General features: G+C 51.1%; 4 protein-coding genes across 4 annotated transcripts; 1 reads left to right on the top strand and 3 right to left on the bottom strand.

Moving 5' to 3' along the window:
* Positions 1-576: 576 nt before the first annotated feature.
* CGCS363_v009450 (uncharacterized protein) lies at positions 577-2045 on the bottom strand (the record flags this gene model as incomplete). Its single annotated transcript, XM_036641299.1, has 4 exons — positions 577-785; positions 881-1546; positions 1608-1732; positions 1837-2045. The coding sequence occupies 4 exons, from the start codon at positions 2043-2045 to the stop codon at positions 577-579; spliced, it is 1209 nt and encodes a 402-aa protein (XP_036493752.1).
* Positions 2046-3841: 1796 nt separating this feature from the next.
* On the top strand, positions 3842-6283 carry pho-5-2 (Repressible high-affinity phosphate permease; the record flags this gene model as incomplete). The annotated part of the gene is made up of 8 exons (XM_036641298.1): positions 3842-3928; positions 4004-4092; positions 4161-4431; positions 4500-4521; positions 4583-4665; positions 4722-5166; positions 5566-5796; positions 5868-6283. The coding sequence occupies 8 exons, from the start codon at positions 3842-3844 to the stop codon at positions 6281-6283; spliced, it is 1644 nt and encodes a 547-aa protein (XP_036493006.1).
* A 3081-nt stretch (positions 6284-9364) lies between these two features.
* ctnR-2 (Citrinin biosynthesis transcriptional activator ctnR) lies at positions 9365-12427 on the bottom strand (the record flags this gene model as incomplete). Its single annotated transcript, XM_036641297.1, has 7 exons — positions 9365-10132; positions 10192-10434; positions 10488-11151; positions 11201-11470; positions 11525-11602; positions 11667-12024; positions 12130-12427. The coding sequence occupies 7 exons, from the start codon at positions 12425-12427 to the stop codon at positions 9365-9367; spliced, it is 2679 nt and encodes an 892-aa protein (XP_036493007.1).
* Positions 12428-13963: 1536 nt separating this feature from the next.
* THO3 (THO complex subunit 3) lies at positions 13964-15226 on the bottom strand (the record flags this gene model as incomplete). Its single annotated transcript, XM_036641296.1, has 6 exons — positions 13964-14127; positions 14187-14231; positions 14288-14654; positions 14716-14954; positions 15013-15086; positions 15156-15226. 6 exons carry the CDS (start codon positions 15224-15226, stop codon positions 13964-13966), a joined length of 960 nt encoding a protein of 319 aa, XP_036493014.1.
* Between the last annotated feature and the right edge of the window lie 1537 nt (positions 15227-16763).

The following is a 16763-nucleotide window of genomic DNA, read 5'->3' as shown; positions in this document are numbered from 1 at the left end:
CGGCTGGGCAGATAGCTAGGTACTTTGGGTCGGCACCATCCGTTGAGTCGACCAGACCAATGCTACCTGATTTTCCACGGCCATACATGAGGTGGGTTGAGAAGTGAGGTGCAGTCACCAGTCAGGCAAGGCACCAGACGGGACCTTGGTACTGGGTATGGTGACGTTGATACGGGCCGCTGACAGCACCCCCACTCTCGGCTGAAATTACCTAGCGTCCAATGGAAGTGAGGAGGACACTGATGGAGCCGCCGGAACCCCGCGCCGTCCCTCGCCCTATTCCCTGTCCAATACTCTCAGGTGCTGGCGGGTGGGCTTCAAGGTTTCCTGGTGGGTCTGTCAAAGCTGTCAACCTGAAAGCCTGCCCATGCTCTGACCTTATCTGGCCACGAGGGACCCAGCAGGCAGCTCTCGCCAGCCATGCATTCCATGCACATACCACTCCACGCATACACACACGGTTATTTCGTGGCACCACTACCCACAGCCACCCTCCAAGCCCTTCTGGGTATCGTGATGTTGGCAATCTACCCAGTCAAGACCTCTTGGTTTTACAGAGACTGTGCGTTGCACCGTTCAAGGAGTCGAGTCCGACTCGTAAGAGTCTGGTGGCTCGACAACCGGCTGAAGCCCACTACCTATGTCAGGTGATGGCAGTTCCGACATCTCTCCTGGTAGGATTTGGGGAGACGGCAGCTCAACGTGGTGCGGTGGAAAGGGTATGCCATGGAATTCGCTGTCGGAGCTGTGCGCCACGACCCATTTCTCGAGAAACCTGCGATAGTCTGTCGCGCGGCCGTCAGCGCTCCAGCCTGCTTCAACAGCCCATTCTCTCATCGTTTTTCTTCTTTTGTAGGCAGCACGGTGGAGTGAGACATACCTTCACGTTTGCTGAACTGAATACCCAAGTAGCGCATGTCTAGGGTGCCTGGCGATGAGCTTGCTTCCGAGTTGGAGCCTCCGCCCTGCGAACCCGAACGGACACGGGGCCGCATGCGATGTGAGAAGGCGAACCGGGAACGTGACGAGCCACTATCCGGCGCACTGCTGCGCCGGCTACCGCGGACCGTCAGACGAACCTGGCGATGCCGATCGTCGCGATTGCGCAGTTCGCCTTCAAAATTGTGCATCTCGTATTCCCGATGCTGACGGCCTCCGGCGCGGTTGGCGAACACGGTCAGTGAGTGATAGGTAGAGTAGCGGTCTCTCCACAGCTTTAGTCTCTGCACCAACCCCATGCCCCTTATATTGCCAAAGCCGTCTGTTCGTCCATGCACGTCGGACCATACCACATCAATGTCGTAGTAGTCGACTAGGTCTTTTCGGCGGACATCTCCTTGGAATCGCAGAGAGCTCTCGACGGTAGTAAACTCGTACTTGACTTCCATTAAATGGTCGTGCATGACCATGCCCTCGCCTGTCGTATACCTTACGCGGTGTGGCTCACGGAAGCTGACGTACAGCTCAAGTTCGCATGGGTCTGTGTACGGCCGATGGCGGGAGTGAAGGGTATGTGGAAAGACATCGGCGGGAATATCAGACGGAACTAGAAGACGGTCAGACTCTGAGTGTAAGCACGACAGAGAGGATAGGCGGAGATGAAGTACGGAAGTGTTCAAGAAGCTCGCTCTGGTAGCTGCACTGCCACAGAACGCGGCGCTGCTCGGAGCCAACCACCTCCCAAGGGCCTAAGTAGACAGTGCGCTCGTTGGGAGTATTTTCAAAGAGGGTTCTAGTAGTTCGTGCGATGTCAGAGAGGGGAGTGAAAGGGAACCGAGCCTGTGGAGACTGTAGCGAGAAGGAGGGAGCAAAAGGGCACAGGGAGCGAGATCGTACATGGTCGCTTGATAGCCCGGGGGACCAAGATCTAGCGGACGGAGGGAGGCGTGAGGGGCCGAGGCTTCGGAGGTGAGAGCTGAGATGGTTGAAGCGCCGGACGTCGGGGTCCAAGTTGAGTCAAGCGGACTTGCGTATGGTTGGGCGTAGGAGGGCGGGCGGCCAAGAGAGGAAGAAGTAAAAGAAGAGCCGGAGGACGAGGCGGCCATGCTTGAGAGGGTTTGGCCTATAGACTCAGAGGTCCAGTGCTGGTCAACAAATCAAGACGGTCTGCAAAGGGCAGGGAGCGCAGTCATGACATGGTGTTGACGATCTCAATTCGATTTCCTTTTATTGCTGCGATGGTCCTCGTCGTCGTCTTGGTCGCTTCGTCTATGTTGTCGCAGTCGTCAGGGCCCAGGTCGAGCTGGCGGTGTCTTTGGAGTGCGGAGAGTTGGGGAGAGAGACATTCAAACGGCGTCGCGTCGGATAAGGGTGCGTCGGAAATCAGAATGTCATTGAGCCTGGTGCGCGATACAGATTGCTGGGACGTTCGAGTTGCAGATGCAGCGGGCTTCGCTACTCGTCAGCATTCCGGCGTGGCATGGCAAAGGAGTTTGACATGGGGAGCGTCCTCGAGCTGAAGATGAGGAGGAGGGATGGTCGGCGACAAGTCGGCGGACGGGGTCTGGCAGGTGGATGTGTCGTGGGTTCTTGGCCCCGGTACCGAGAAAGCCAACGGAGCGGGGTCGCAAGGTCGGGAGAGCCCTTTCAGCGGGACCTAAGGTACCTCAAGGTAGGTAGGAAAGGTAGGTACCTACCTTAGGCAAGGTAGTGTGTGTGCCCGCACTTCACAGCGTAAGGTAGTGTATATTATGCAGTACTCTCTCTCTCTCACAGCTGTCGCCTGATAAGGTACCATCCAATGGCTTCAGCCTCCATGCTTTCTTTACTTTACTACCTACCTAGGTAAGTACCTTAGGTCTAAGGCAAGTCGGCGCAGCGCAGTTGCGCTCACACTCAAGTTCTTGGGTGGGGGAGAGAGGCCCGCGTGGGGAGCTCATCCCATCCAGCGTCGTCTAGTGTCCTATTATGGCACGTCCACCCGAGAAAGGAAGCCCAACCGCGTCGTCGGGACGGCCAATGATAAGGCTCATAGGGGAGGCATGCGCCAGCGACTGGTGCTGCGTTTCTCTCGCAGCTCCTGGCCAGTTCGCTGGACCCTGCCGCCATCCATGCACTCTTTTCCTCGACCATTGCTCACGCTGCAGAACTGTGCATTACGACTGGTGCGCGCGAGCCAGGTCGCCATCTGCAATTGCATCTTAGCATGAGGTGCCCAAACAAAAACCCCTGGAGGCTGAGGCTGCCCACGCCTCCGGATCCTCCGTAAGGTCAGGTCGGGTAGTGTAAGTACCCGCGCTACCTGGGTGTAGATGTGCGATGCGATGCGATGCACTCAGTCAATGGAAGGTAAGATAATCATTGTAAGCCTTTTTCATTTGGTTTTTACTTTACTATCCGTCTGCAGGTTTCTCAAAATCCCCATTGTCATTCCGTCTGCATTGTTTTCATCGCCCTCTCACCGCAGCTCCAACCTTCCAGCCCTTCTGCCCACGTACCATGCCTACCCACCTACCTTCCCTTAAGGTAGGTACTAGGTAGTGGAGGTACGAATACAGTCTCCGTACGTTAGGTAACTATAAACCTCCCGTCAACCTCGAGCGAAACGGGTCTGCCCCGGTAAGGTAGAGCGACCCGTTTGCCCATCTCGCCTGACTTCCCCGACCTCTCTCCCCTTCTCTACGTCGTTCCGCACTGCCACCAAACACCTGCCCTTATTACTTTGTTCCTCTCTGTATTGGTCGCCTTTCGCGCAGCGCATTCAATGTCCATAGGCCCCGCCGATCCTGCGTCTCTCCCCTGTTGCCGATCTGTACGCATCGTTAACTTACCCATTTCCGCGAAGCAACATTTCATCCCTCTCCAAGCATCAAAGTGACCCGACGTAGCCTGTTACTGAGCCATGTCGGCTCTGCCCGATCCTCTGGCGAGGAGGAATCGCGGCTTTTTGGGCAGTGATAGCTCCGCCTTGCCCCCCCGCGATGATCAGGTACGCCGTCCGTTCACCTCCGCTTCCCCCTCGGTACTCGGAACGGACCTGGACCGCTACTAACTCGTCCCCCAGGATCGACGCCAGCTGCGATATGAACTTGACCTCAACTCATGGAATCTCCGCATCTGGGGCGTGGCAGCTTCTGGCTTTCTGACAGACTCGTATGTCACTTCACTGATGTCGCAGACAACTCTCACTTTGTCCTCATTTTGACTTCCTTTACACTCAGATACAATCTCTTTTCTACCAATGTCATTCTCGCCTCCATTGCCTTCGTATACTGGCCATCACACGGCTCAAGATGGCAAGGCTTGCTCATCAACTTCTTCACTCTCCTGGGCTCTGTCATCGGGCAGCTTCTGTTCGGCTTCTTGGCTGACTTCTATGGCCGGACCCGTCTCTATGGTATCGAGCTCGTTCTCGTTATCGTGTCCACCATCGGAGTGGCAACCAGTAGCTATGGCTTCGACGACATGAGCTTCCTAGGACTTTTTATATGGGTTCGTTTCTCTTCTAGGTTCTTTCCCTCTGTCTCAATAGATTAAACTGACTCGATTGGATCATAAAGTGGCGCTTCGTCATGGGTATAGGTCAGCCTGCCTCCAGCATACTTGCTCCGCTCCCAAGGCCCAGAACTAATGATCAGTTCAGGTATCGGCGCGGAATACCCTCTCAGCGCAGTCATAACCTCAGAGTGGTCGAGCACGCAGTCGCGAGGGACCATGATCTCTTCCGTGAGTTCCGATGAGTTCGATAGTTGCTAAACTTGTACTTACATAGCTCTTTGCAGACCTTCATGATGCAACCTATTGGACAAGCTTTGGCTCAGTTGGTTGGTCTTTGGGTGCTTGTTGGTCGGGAGCAAAGCGCGGGTTTACAAGAAATGCAATGCGGCCTTGACATGAAGTTTGACAGAGAGTGTCGCCGTACGGTTGACGGGATTTGGCGCATCGTCATCGGCTCAGGTGCTGTCCCAGCACTCCTGGCTATCATATTTAGGTTCTTCCTGTTCGACTGTGGATTATACAGTCTCGAGGTCCGTAACAAGCCCGGTATTGCTCTAAGGAATACGCAAAGAGTGTACGGTGCGCCTCCTGGTGCACCGGCTGGGTATCCCATGGCTGCCGCTGATGGAATGCATACCACCAACTCGGCACAGCCTATGCCCATTCAGTTCTCCAAGGAGGATCTTCACAAATACTTCATCGAGGACGGAAATTGGTACTATCTCCTAGGTAGGCAAGCACACCTCCCCCAGGCCGAGGAACTCTTGGTTGCCCGAGTCGATGAGGCCCCCATCACTGACACCGTGCAGGCACCGCTGCAACATGGTTTTTTTTAGGTAAGCGCCAAGACTGTCAAAAGCCGGACCTTGACGCCGTGAGCGAAATGGCTGAAGAAATGAACCCTTCTCACAGATGTTTCCTTTTACGGGCTATCACTCGATAACAGAGGGACCCTGTCAGACATGTGGGCGACGACGGGACCGACCCCTATTGACGAAAGGCTGTCGTGCTGGAATTCAAAATGGGAAGATGGTAATGCCACAGCGAGGATGTGGAGCAAGACAGGCCTGCCGATTTGGCAAACGGATGCAACATTGCCGTGCAACACAATTTATGACGTGCTCCTAGAGCAGGCCAAGCAATATCTGCTTACCGTCTCTCTCGCCTCCATTGCCGGAAGCGCCTGCTTCGTCATATTCGCAAACCGTATCCCCAGACGTCTGTGGCTGACGATATCTTTTTTCGTTCTCGCCATCCTATTCGTCATCACGGGCTGCGTGTACTATGGGGTCAATCGGACTGAAGGTGCGCCAGCTACCATCGTTTTCGTAGCATTGTGTCATTTCATGTTCAACTTTGGTAAGTCACTGGGTCTTGCCGCAGCACCATCCGGTCTCTTTTCGAGAACACGTCGGTTGACACACGTCCAGGGGCAAACACACTTACATTCATCATCCCGGCTGAAATATTTCCGACGTGCTACCGCTGTACGTGCCACGGTATCTCTGCCGCGGCCGGTAAACTTGGCAGCATCGTTGCGTTGCTTGTTGTCTATGGAATCAACTCGTCCTATACTGCCGCGAACCGACAGGGCCTAATTTTTCTCCTTTTCGGCTCGTTTGTGGCCATCGGCGCCGTCTTCTCCTGGGCCTATCTACCCGACTCTCAGCGATGGACGATAGACGAGGACGGGCGACGTGTGCTGGAGCAAAAGACTCTTGAAGAACTGGGTGAGGGGCGGGAGAGGGCAAGGCAACTCGGCGAGGTCATCACTGTCAAAGATAAATGGCATGATTTGAAGCGAAGGAGATCATCGCCTACACCTTCACAGGCTACTGATCCGTAAAGGGCTAGCTGTATCAGCCCAGGATCACATGGCAGGCGTACGATTTCAACTCGTGCAATTTCATCATACACTGCATGTCAGCACCACGATATCAATCTGTAGCAACTCATTATCTTAATGTGGCTTGTGGCATTTGACGTCTATTGAAATCTTTCAACTTTGTCGATTAGGAATCGTCATCCGAGACATGAAGCTTTATCGACGTCAGGTGCCTATATGACCATCCGGATCCAGAGCAATCTCCAATAACTCCACGGTGTCTGCGTAAATATCCTTTCCACTCGTAGTAGCTCTTATATGCGCGTTGTTCTCGAGCGAATCTAGCCACTTGGCCCACCGTAGTCCCGGCGCCGGAGCAGTCCAACCACGGAGCGGCTGCAGGATTCGAGAGAGGCGGAGGGCGAAGGGGGCGAAATGGATATCAACTAGGGAGAGGCTGCTCCCGAGGAAGAAGGGACCCTGTGGAAAATTGCGTATTGGTTAGCAATGCTTGTGGATCGGAACCCGGCTGACGTGAAACATGTACGTGAGATATGCAAAAGGGCACTTATCACCTCTTCATCGGCAGCGAGAACTAGGTCCTTGATGGATTCTTGGAGTCTCTCAATGTATTGTGAATGCTTTGCCACGTCGTGGTTGTGGAGTAAGCGGTAGAAGGCAGGAACGAGGCGAGAGTTGATCTTCAATCATCGTCAGCCTAGATGAACGGAATTAGCGACAGCTTCTACGTACGTGGTCGATCCATAAACGACAATTTGCACGGAGACGCGAATCAGTCGGAAGGAGCGGAATCGCCTTGTCCATTTCCTCAAGCTGAAAGGGTTAGCTCGACGACGTGTTTGTATACGCCAATGAGATCTGGCCCGCAAGAGGGACTCACATATTCCAGTATCACCGCGCTCTCGGCACAGGCCCAATCACCTTGGCGAATTGCAGGCACAGCCCCCCTAGGATTGGCTTCGAGCAGTTCCTGTGATGCGGGTGCTTTGTACGGATCTTCTTCGCAATATTGATATGCCAGTCCTTTGGCCTCGAGAGCGATCCAAACTCGCTGAGAAAACGGGCTACGTGGTTTGGATGCATCAGCAAATGTACGAGTCAAACGGGGAGAGTTTCTTTTGTCAACATACCAGTAGCATGCCGAGTAAAGTTTCAGATCGCTATCCTTTTCATGCTTCTTGGCTGTCCAATGTGCTCTACCCGAGGCCTTCTTAAGACCGTCACTCTGTACATAGATTGTCAGGTAAGTTATTGTCGCATTGACCCACCACGATGGTTGCGGCGAATTTCTCACTTTGAATGCCTCCTGATTTTGTTTAACAAGATGGCGTTGAATGCTGTTCTTCTTGACCTCATCGCTCTTTGCAAGACTATGCTTGTGCGGGCCGGGGATGCCGCTGATGCTGATGTGACCGTTGACTCGCTGAATGGTCCAAAACTTTTGTCCAAGAGCGGGCAGATTGTTCATCGTAGCCGGAAGAATACGCAGCTGTTTCTCTCCGGGGGGGGCAAGAACCGTGTGCGCTCCATTGAGCGTCTGGACACCATCCAGGGGCACATAACTGCCGTCATCCAGATCGTGCAGCGTAGCCCCAGGAAAGTATTCGGTGATTTTGATTTTGACATCGCAGAGGTTCAACTTCCGAGAAACGCGATTTCTCCTCTTCTTGTTCGGGTCATCTGACTTCTTGGTCCCCGGTGGTCGACCCTTGAGCCGACAGTCCCAATAGTGAGATATGAAAGGCTTTTTCTTGTACGTCTGCGTCGACCTGTGGGAGTAGACATTGTCTACGTGAGGGAAATACGCCTCAAACCTGTGGCCAGTATGAGCACTGGGACCCTCTATCATGGAAATCTAATATTTGTTTTCCCTCTTCAGGCGGGGGGAGAGACTTGCTGGTCGTTGCTGAGGATAATGAGCCCGTCAGCGTCAAATAGCTTCTGCCGCCACTCGTCAAGATTTGGAGGGTCGATGACCCATTTACTGCTGAGAAGACTACCATGAGGTCTCCAGCCTGGGGCTGTAGTGCCGTCAATAGGGATGTAACCACTTGGACCGACAAGTGATTCTCCTAGCCTCACTGCCGCCGCAGTTGGAATAGCGGGACCAGGCGTTAAAATGCCGAATGAGCCGTGTCGATCCGGCAGTGGCAGAGGCTGATGAGCGTGACCACGAGAGTGTTCGTGAGGGGATAGCGGTGGTTGCGTTGGTGCATAGGTGGTCTGCACGACGGGCCCGATAGGATGCTGCTGTTTGTCACGAGCGTGTTGTGTATCACTCATATCACCATGACAAAGAGGGTCGGAGGTCTCGATATCGGCCAAATCGATCGGGGGTCCGGACCGCAAGTGGGTTACGGGGGCGGCGAGTTGCGGAGCTGGTGGGAGTTGTTGCTGCACGATCACGTGCTGTTGCTGCTGCGCTTGCTGAGAGGGAATGGAATGGGGACCATGAGGAGAGGCCGCACTGCCTGGACGTAAGTCGAAAGGGCCCGCAGAATCAGGCATTGGTATTTGGATGTTGTGTTGCTGCTTTAAAGCGTCGTGCATTCCATATCGCTAATGGTAGTGTCACCAGGAGCAAAAGTGGATGGAGTGCTGTCGGACCTCAAGGTACATACCTTAGCCAACCAACTCAACCTGTCAGCAGCGGGGGTTGCAGCGGGGGTTGTGGCAGGGCAGCGGCTTGTGCACGGACCAAGACGAGAAATGGGCCACCAACCCCGGAACGTGCCGTCCACGTCCAGTATTGCGGCCTATCCGTAGCTGACATACACCTGAAAACCCTCAGTCACGTAAACATGCCAATTCTTCCTTCTAGCTGTTGGTATCGCATTGCCGTCATGAGAGTCGTGTGGTTTATTCCTAAGCCTCGCAGAATCCAAATTTACCCACCAAGTCGAACACCATGGCACTACCAGCGTAGCTCCATTCAGCCCTCAATTATACACATATCCAAAGCTGCGAAGCCGCCGGTCGTACAGGATATTATTCTTCACACGTTTCCGTTTCCTGTCTCGTAAAGCGTCCCTCGAGTCCAGTCCAAGCCCATGACAAGACACATTTTCCAGACCCCCGCCTTCAGTTTGAAGCATCCCACGACGAAAGATCCATTGCATCCATCGGCCCCATATTCATCAATGACCGCAACACCCCTTCGGCGACTGGCGTCATACCCGTCTGCCCTTGTAAGTCTCCCCATCCGCTGGACATTCCAAAATCTGCTCCAGGCGTCGCTGGCATGGAAAACCTCTGGTTTGGCGTCAAGCCTGTGCCCCTGATCCCAAAAGCGCTGGCATCGTTGAAAAAGTTCACATTTGCGTCTCCGTTGCCTTGTGAGTCGATGTTCTGGTGCCCAGCGACGGGGCTCGCGTCGAAAGAATTGCTGCCACCCGATGCAATGTTCATTCTTTGTTCCGAGGCCGAGCTAGAATTAGGTGTCGGTCTGTTCGACTGCTCCGCGTCGGGCGAGCCAGACATATTGTTGTCGCCGCTGCTTTCACTTTGCCCGAATCCAGTCATATGCCCGCTGCTCGACCCAGATTTGTCATATAGAGAACCCGAGCTGGGAGTCAGGACTGATCCACGTAACTGGACTCCGGGTCTGTTCCCCTCGTATGCTATGGGCGGTTCGGCCGACAGCCAGTTCTGACCTCCGAACCCGGTGGAGGCTGAGTTCGGACCGCCATCTGTGTCTAGCTCGGGCTCAACAATACTTGGTGCCGCCGCCGCGTTCCCATTGTCGCCCCCAACCTTCATGAAATGGCATTCGTTGCGGTAGGACATGATACCCTGCACCCCTTCAGGGTCGTCACATACCGGCCCACGGGTCCCGCCGTTTGCATTGGGCTGCAGCGTACTCATTAGCTAGCGAATTGGAGGAACGCACTTTCCATGTTAGAACTCACGCTATCGCCACTGCGCGGGAAAGCTGACTTCAGCTTCGGTATCCGCATCGCCAAGGCCTCCAGGTCAACATCAAGCTGCACAAGGAAAGATTCCGTGAGAGGGTTTCTTCTCTTGAGCGCGTTCATAGCAGATAAGAGAAACCTCAGTGAGTCGGCTGTTTGGCTGTCATCCGGCCGACTCTTGAGATATTGAACAAAGACTCTCGCAGCCACGTAGAGGCAGAATGAAATGAAAGGATTCATCTGGGTATATCAGCATGAGTTAGCCAAGATAGCGTGCTTCTCCATCCACGTACCGCGGAAAGGTCCATGTGCGAAATGGTCCTCATGATGCTCGCGATTTCGTTCGCTGCGGTGATGCACCGAACTTTGCTCTCGGCACTCACGGACGCCGGGAGGCGGTTCTTGTCGGCTTTGAAAATTGCTGCTTGATGAAGACAGATAGTAGACGTATGGATGCTCATGTTAGTAAAGACGATATTTGGGTTCCCGAGACCGGCGGGAAGTTTGAGATGTGTTGGCAGGCAAAGCGAAGTATTGAGCAAGATATTGTCCATAGTACGATGGCGCTTCCAGAATTCGCCGTTTAGATCGTGATCTCTGTCGTCCACGTCAGGCCGATGAAGGTGGATGAGGTTCCGACCGAAGAGGCATGCCATGAGCACAATACCACCGAAAGACGACAGCTTTCCGGCTCCAGACGGACTCATACATTCTTGTAGAGACTGAGTTTGCTCAGGCCGGCTCATGTCGAAGGCCTCCTCTGATGATGGTAGATTGGTCATAACGTCCTTTTCGTCAACAGTCATGGGCCATCCAGTTCCAATGCTGGCGTAGCGGTCCTCACAGAACGCCATCCAGAACGTACGCCGTCTCTCCTCACGTTCCGTCCAGTCTCGCGGTGGTGGGAGGCATTGCTTCACATCCAGGCCGGCGCCATCGAGCCTGTGCAGCCCAATCCTAACCCACATTTAGCCTCCGGGTGATAGCATAGTAAGACTCTACTCACATTTGGCAAAGACGAACGGCTGAGCCTGTGCTCATCCAGGCCCTTGGGAAGTACATCATCTTGAACTCATAGGAAGCCAAAAGCACATGTGTTTGTGCGTGGGCCACGGAAATCATGTGTTCGCCGTAGCCTTTGATGTAGTCTGCTTCGACATACTTGCGGGCTCTCTGGTAAAAAAGATCCTTGAGATCAATGTACTTCTCAGTGATTGAGCACGCCAAAGTCCATATGGCGTACCGCAGCGCAACTGGAGGTCGTTGGTTGGGCGCCCTAGAGAAGTCAGCGTCTTGGAGGGACATGTGAAGGATATTGGGGGTTTTCTACAGGTTCATGGCAGCTAGATATCTATATTTATGAATCATGGGAACCGAAGGGTGACACTTTTCAAAGTAGATTTGATGGCTGAAATCGGAGTGTTAGTCGGGGTGCAGCAAAACTCGAGCTTCTCGATAGGTGTGGCACTAACAGCTCGTCAATCGTTTCCTGCGGGGGAAGGGGCTCTTCTAAACCCAACCCAATCATTTCCCAGGTAAAGTTACTCCCAACGTTGTTCATTCCCATCGACATGTTGGAGTTGAAATTGAAGTCGTCCACGGGAGGAGCGGGCGCATTTTGGGTTTGGGGCGACTCGCCATGGAATCTCCAGCGTTCAGCATCGCGATCGGTGGGAACATTCAGGTTTGAGGACGCTACGTTGAAGTTCGAAGTCGGGGCAGCTTGCTGAGTGCGGCTAGATGTGGTGTCAAGGCCAAGGGGTATCGTCCTGGAGGGATCGGCGGGTGCGGCGGGGGGGTCTTGGGTCTTGAGAAGGGTTTCAACTTGCTCTTGAATAGGCGCAAAGAAACTTGGTCAGTTAAAGAAAGAGGGAGCAACGGAAACAGGCCGGAAGGCTTCGACCTATGGCGATGGTATCGCACAGACGGACTCACTCAGTCGTTCCTCCAGAGCCTTGACGTATCCCCGCTTTGGACCGCTTTTCCTACGAACTTCATCATAGGCGCAAGAATGACCCAACCTAGCACACGTGCTGCAACTCGGTCTAACACCGTCGCACTTCAACTTGCGTTTCCGACAAATCATACATGCTAGGCGCTTCGGTTTGGGAACATTGGTGTTGTCGGTCGCTGGATCCTTGCCGTTGGAATCGGCGCCTGGGCTCCCGCCCCTTGGACGTTTGTGGGAGTTGGCGCCGTTCGTGTCCGGAGGCGTGGGTGTACTCGAGGACATTGCGAATGCGGAAATAAAAACGATTAGGAGAAGGCGAAGTCGTAGTCGACTGCGGGTATGAAGTGCGGCGACGAGAATCCGGGGCAGGCGAAGATAGGTTATCTGATGGTGGTCGGAGGGGGAACCGCAGGCCTCGGGGGCGGCGGACAGGCAAGATAGTAAGACGGTCGCGGGCGCGAGGCACAACGGTTGCGCTGCGCTGCGCGGCTCAGCTTATGGGCAAGTGGTCGTCGCACGTGTTAGGCCACTTCATGCGGCGCGCAATGTCGAATGGGATGGAGATAGATAGGGGGGGGAGAGAGAGAAAGAGAGACAGAAAGTCGAGTCTGATTGAGGAGGGAAGCGGGAGAAGCATAGGGCGGATACATCAATCTCACGTTTGAGCTAACGCCAATGCCAAGTTGATGGAAGAAATGGTCACTGGCAGCTGTAAACTGGCACCGAAAGACTAAAAGCACAGAGAACTGGGGGTAGAGATGGGGACTTGGTCAGGCAGTGGAGGGCGATGAGAAGCGCAAGACAGGCGTAGCCTAGCCGCCATTCCAATTCGAGCTGGTCATGATTAATAACGACAGGGTACTTTGAGAGGCATCAGCATGGATGCCCCAGCGTCGGACTTACTGCGTACCTTACCTAAGGTACCTAGGTAAGTAGTATGTACACAGCCCGGTAATCGCAGCGCATTGTACCTAAACAGAATGCTAAAATCTCAACCATCTAGGGACCTACGACTGACTACCTTACCTTACGTTCCTCACCTCCACTACCTTAGTGTACGAGATACGCTCCTTAGCTACACATGACAGTACCTCCCGTCATCTCAAGATTCCATTACTTTCAACGCAACCCGTCTCGCCATCCTTGCTCACAGAAACCTCGGAAAAGAAAGCACATGCTAAGTAGGCAGCGGAAGAGTGCCTTCTCCTCCATCCGTAACGTTCAACACCTCCAGAGGTAGGTCTCTGGCCACAACTTATTTTAGCGACGTCATATCACGCTGAAGTAGGCAGGCAGCGGTGACTAAATAAGTATTAAAATAATATATACTGTGTATGTAGAAGCGTGATTGAGAACTGCTTGGTTTATAATTTCTATATCAACTTGACACTTTCACATCATTCCAATCACCACCGAACGAACCCTCGGATGGCAGGCAACGTTCAAACGCGCATCCGGACAACTACCCATACACTGGGCGGGGATGGTGTCCTTGCCGCAGTGGACTCTCATGGTACGTTCAAGCTCATACGTACTTGGCTGCGCATCCACACAGCCTCACCCGCCAATGACTGCAGAAACGGCAAGTATACTCACCCTCGGCTTCAATTTCGTCCGCGCTGACTCTTGCTACGCAAATACCCCATCTTGTCAGCCGAGTCGAAACTCTCAACATCGCCATCTCGCGTCCGTGGACGGTCGCTCTATGCTGACTTACCCGATCGCGACAATCTATTCACATCTGATTTGGGTTTCACCCTTACTCCCAGCTACCAACCCCTCGAGCCCTTGACATCCGGATTCACCACCACAGTTATTTCACTTCTTCTCGGCGTCTACACCGACGATGCGGAGAATCCCTAAATCGCTGTAAGCCAAGCAGTATCGAGTCGGAGCCCAGGACACGACTGGGCATGGCCCGGCTGTTTTGAGAGTATGCACTTGATCACCGGATTCGACATGCCTGATGTCTAGCCCGGATCCTATGGACATGATTAGCCTCCCCAACATCTAATTTAAGCTGGTGCCTAGGCCTACTCACCCTCGTCACTACCCCCGACCAAGAAGTTGCCGTCAAATGTGAAGCCTTTGTGGCAATTAGAACCGCGCACAGGATTCCACTATCCACAATCGTGAACTTACTGATAGACCGCACAGGGCCCACCATGCTTGTGATGGTTCGTTGGCAGATCCAGTCTGCTGTATCCCAGAGAGATATGATGGAGTCGGAACCACCTGTGGCAAGATACCGCCCTGTGGCCTGCATCTCAGCTGAAAGACACGAAGATGTATGACCACTGAGTGTAAACTCTTGAGGCTCGGTCCCGTAGTCGAGCTGGAACGCAGGCTGGAAGTCCGGATATGTAAGGATGCGGGTTTTTCCCTCTCCGGTTGTGAGAAAGATCTTCTTGCCGCTCCAGCAGAAGGCAATTTGGTTGGTCTGGCCAGGCTGCTGATGAGATGCGACGGGCGTGGATTGAGTTGGTGACAGAACGAAGATATTGTCCGTCTGCCTGGGGTGAGTATGGCTCCCTTGAAAAGAAGAAGAAGAGAACCATGGGTTACCGAACCTTGTTACCAACAACTAGAGATTCGCCATCAGGTGCCCACGCAAGGGTGAACGCATCCCCCAGGCCCTTGATCTCGTTGATGCAGGTTTTTGATCGAACATCCCAGAACTTTACAACACCATCATTGCTAACACTGCATAATTCGGCGTCCTTAACCGGATTGAAAGCGACTTTCTCAATTGGGGCCGAGTGGCCCTTCAAGTCGGTAGAGAAGCGTACGTTTGGCTTCTCAGGATTCCCTAGTCAAGTTGGACACGTCAGCTTTCGTACTTCAGCAATCGTGCCAAAAGTACTTACAGACGCGCAGGGTTTTGTCTGATGATCCAGTCGCGATCAACGTGCCCAGAGGACTCCACGCAATGGATCGCAAGCTAGAGCAACGAGTGATTTAGCAGGCATGTCCGAAGCCCAGAGGATTGCACCGTAGCTCTCAGACTTACCTGTGTCCTCTCGAGCTTGAGCCTGGGTCATGGTAGGGCTGACTCTTCAGTCCTGCCAGATAGGTAGGCATCCTCTCTTTTGAGAGACTTGGTCGTGTGCGAGGAGGTGCCATTGTATGCTGCGCAAATCAAGGTTGACGAAATGAGCGATGCACGAAACTTGAACATGTCTGGTTAGTGAGCACTCGGCGTAGGATGATTGTAATGGGCCTCTCTCATCACTCACACGCTAGTCTTGTCGTAGATGCGATCCAAGACGAAATTTTGAATTCGCCAAAATATTTTACGGGGTGCTTCTGCCTTGTTTTGCCGCAACCTCACGCGTTGCACCTGGGGACATAGTGTAGTTGAGGCGCTGTCGACAGCAAGGTGTGGTTGCGAAGTCAGTCGACCCTGCCGCTCCTTTCACGATTACCTAATATGGAAACCTTCACACGGTGAGGAGGGTACCTGATGGAGTAGTGCACTGTGGGTCAACCACACTCATTTGCGTTTGCCTTACCTAAAACCCCTATTAGTACGCGATTTATTACCCCTCTACGCTACTTTTTACTATTAACAATAATACTATTAATATTAATTAATATACTTTTTAATATAATTTAAGCTTTTTAATACTATTTAGAGCATAATATAAGTATAATATTATAATACTAAAGTAAGATAATAATAATATAATCTCTATATAACTAATATAGTTATTAAAGTTAGTAGTATTATATAAAAGTAAGAATATCTCCTTAAAACTAAGATTTCTACTAATAAAACTAATAATATAAAAATCCTTTTTATTTATTTTAATTTTTTAAAAAGAAAATTATAAAAAAGAGCTTATATTATATTAATTTTAATCTAACCTAAAATATATTATTTTTAATAAAATAGCTATAATAAGAAACTTCTAACTAACTATAAAAAAGATAGTAAAATCTTCTATTAGCTTTAAGAGAAATAAAGCTAGCTTAATTAATAAGGAGTATAATAGTAATTAGAACTCTTAAAATAAAGTAAATATAAAAAAAAGAGGGTTTTATATTAATAATAATATATATAAAACTATAATTAAAATTATTACTTAATAGCTTTAGTTATAAATAAACTTTATAGATAAATAATATAACTTATTAATATTAAAAGTAATAAATAATAATATTAATAAGGTTAAAGAGATATAATAGCTAGAAGTTAATAATATTAATATTATTATTAAAGCTACTACTAAAGCTATTATTAAGATTATTATAAAGCTATTAATTAATCTTATTACTAAAGAAAATAACCTATTTAATAAGTATTTATTACTACCTCTATTATAACTATTATTATTATTACTACTTCTTATAAAACTTTAAGTTTATATAGAGATTAAGATTTCTAAGAATAATATTAAGATATAACTAAATATTAAGGTTAAGGAGATTAAATAAGAGAATATAGATAACTAAACTAAGTATATTATCTATAATATAATTAAAAACTTCTATTATAAATATACTTTATAATATTATAATTACTCTTTTATATTTAACTCTACTTAAGTTATTTTTCTCTTTAATATAAATTATTAAATTATATTCTCTAAAGAGATATTTTATATTAACTACTAAA

The sequence above is a fragment of the Colletotrichum siamense genome, assembly GCF_013390195.1.
Source record: "Colletotrichum siamense strain Cg363 chromosome Unknown KSG_Cg363_contig06, whole genome shotgun sequence".
Lineage (NCBI taxonomy): Eukaryota > Fungi > Ascomycota > Sordariomycetes > Glomerellales > Glomerellaceae > Colletotrichum > Colletotrichum siamense.
The sequence above is the reverse complement of the archived record's forward strand: the minus strand, read 5'-3'. Positions and strand labels throughout refer to the sequence as shown.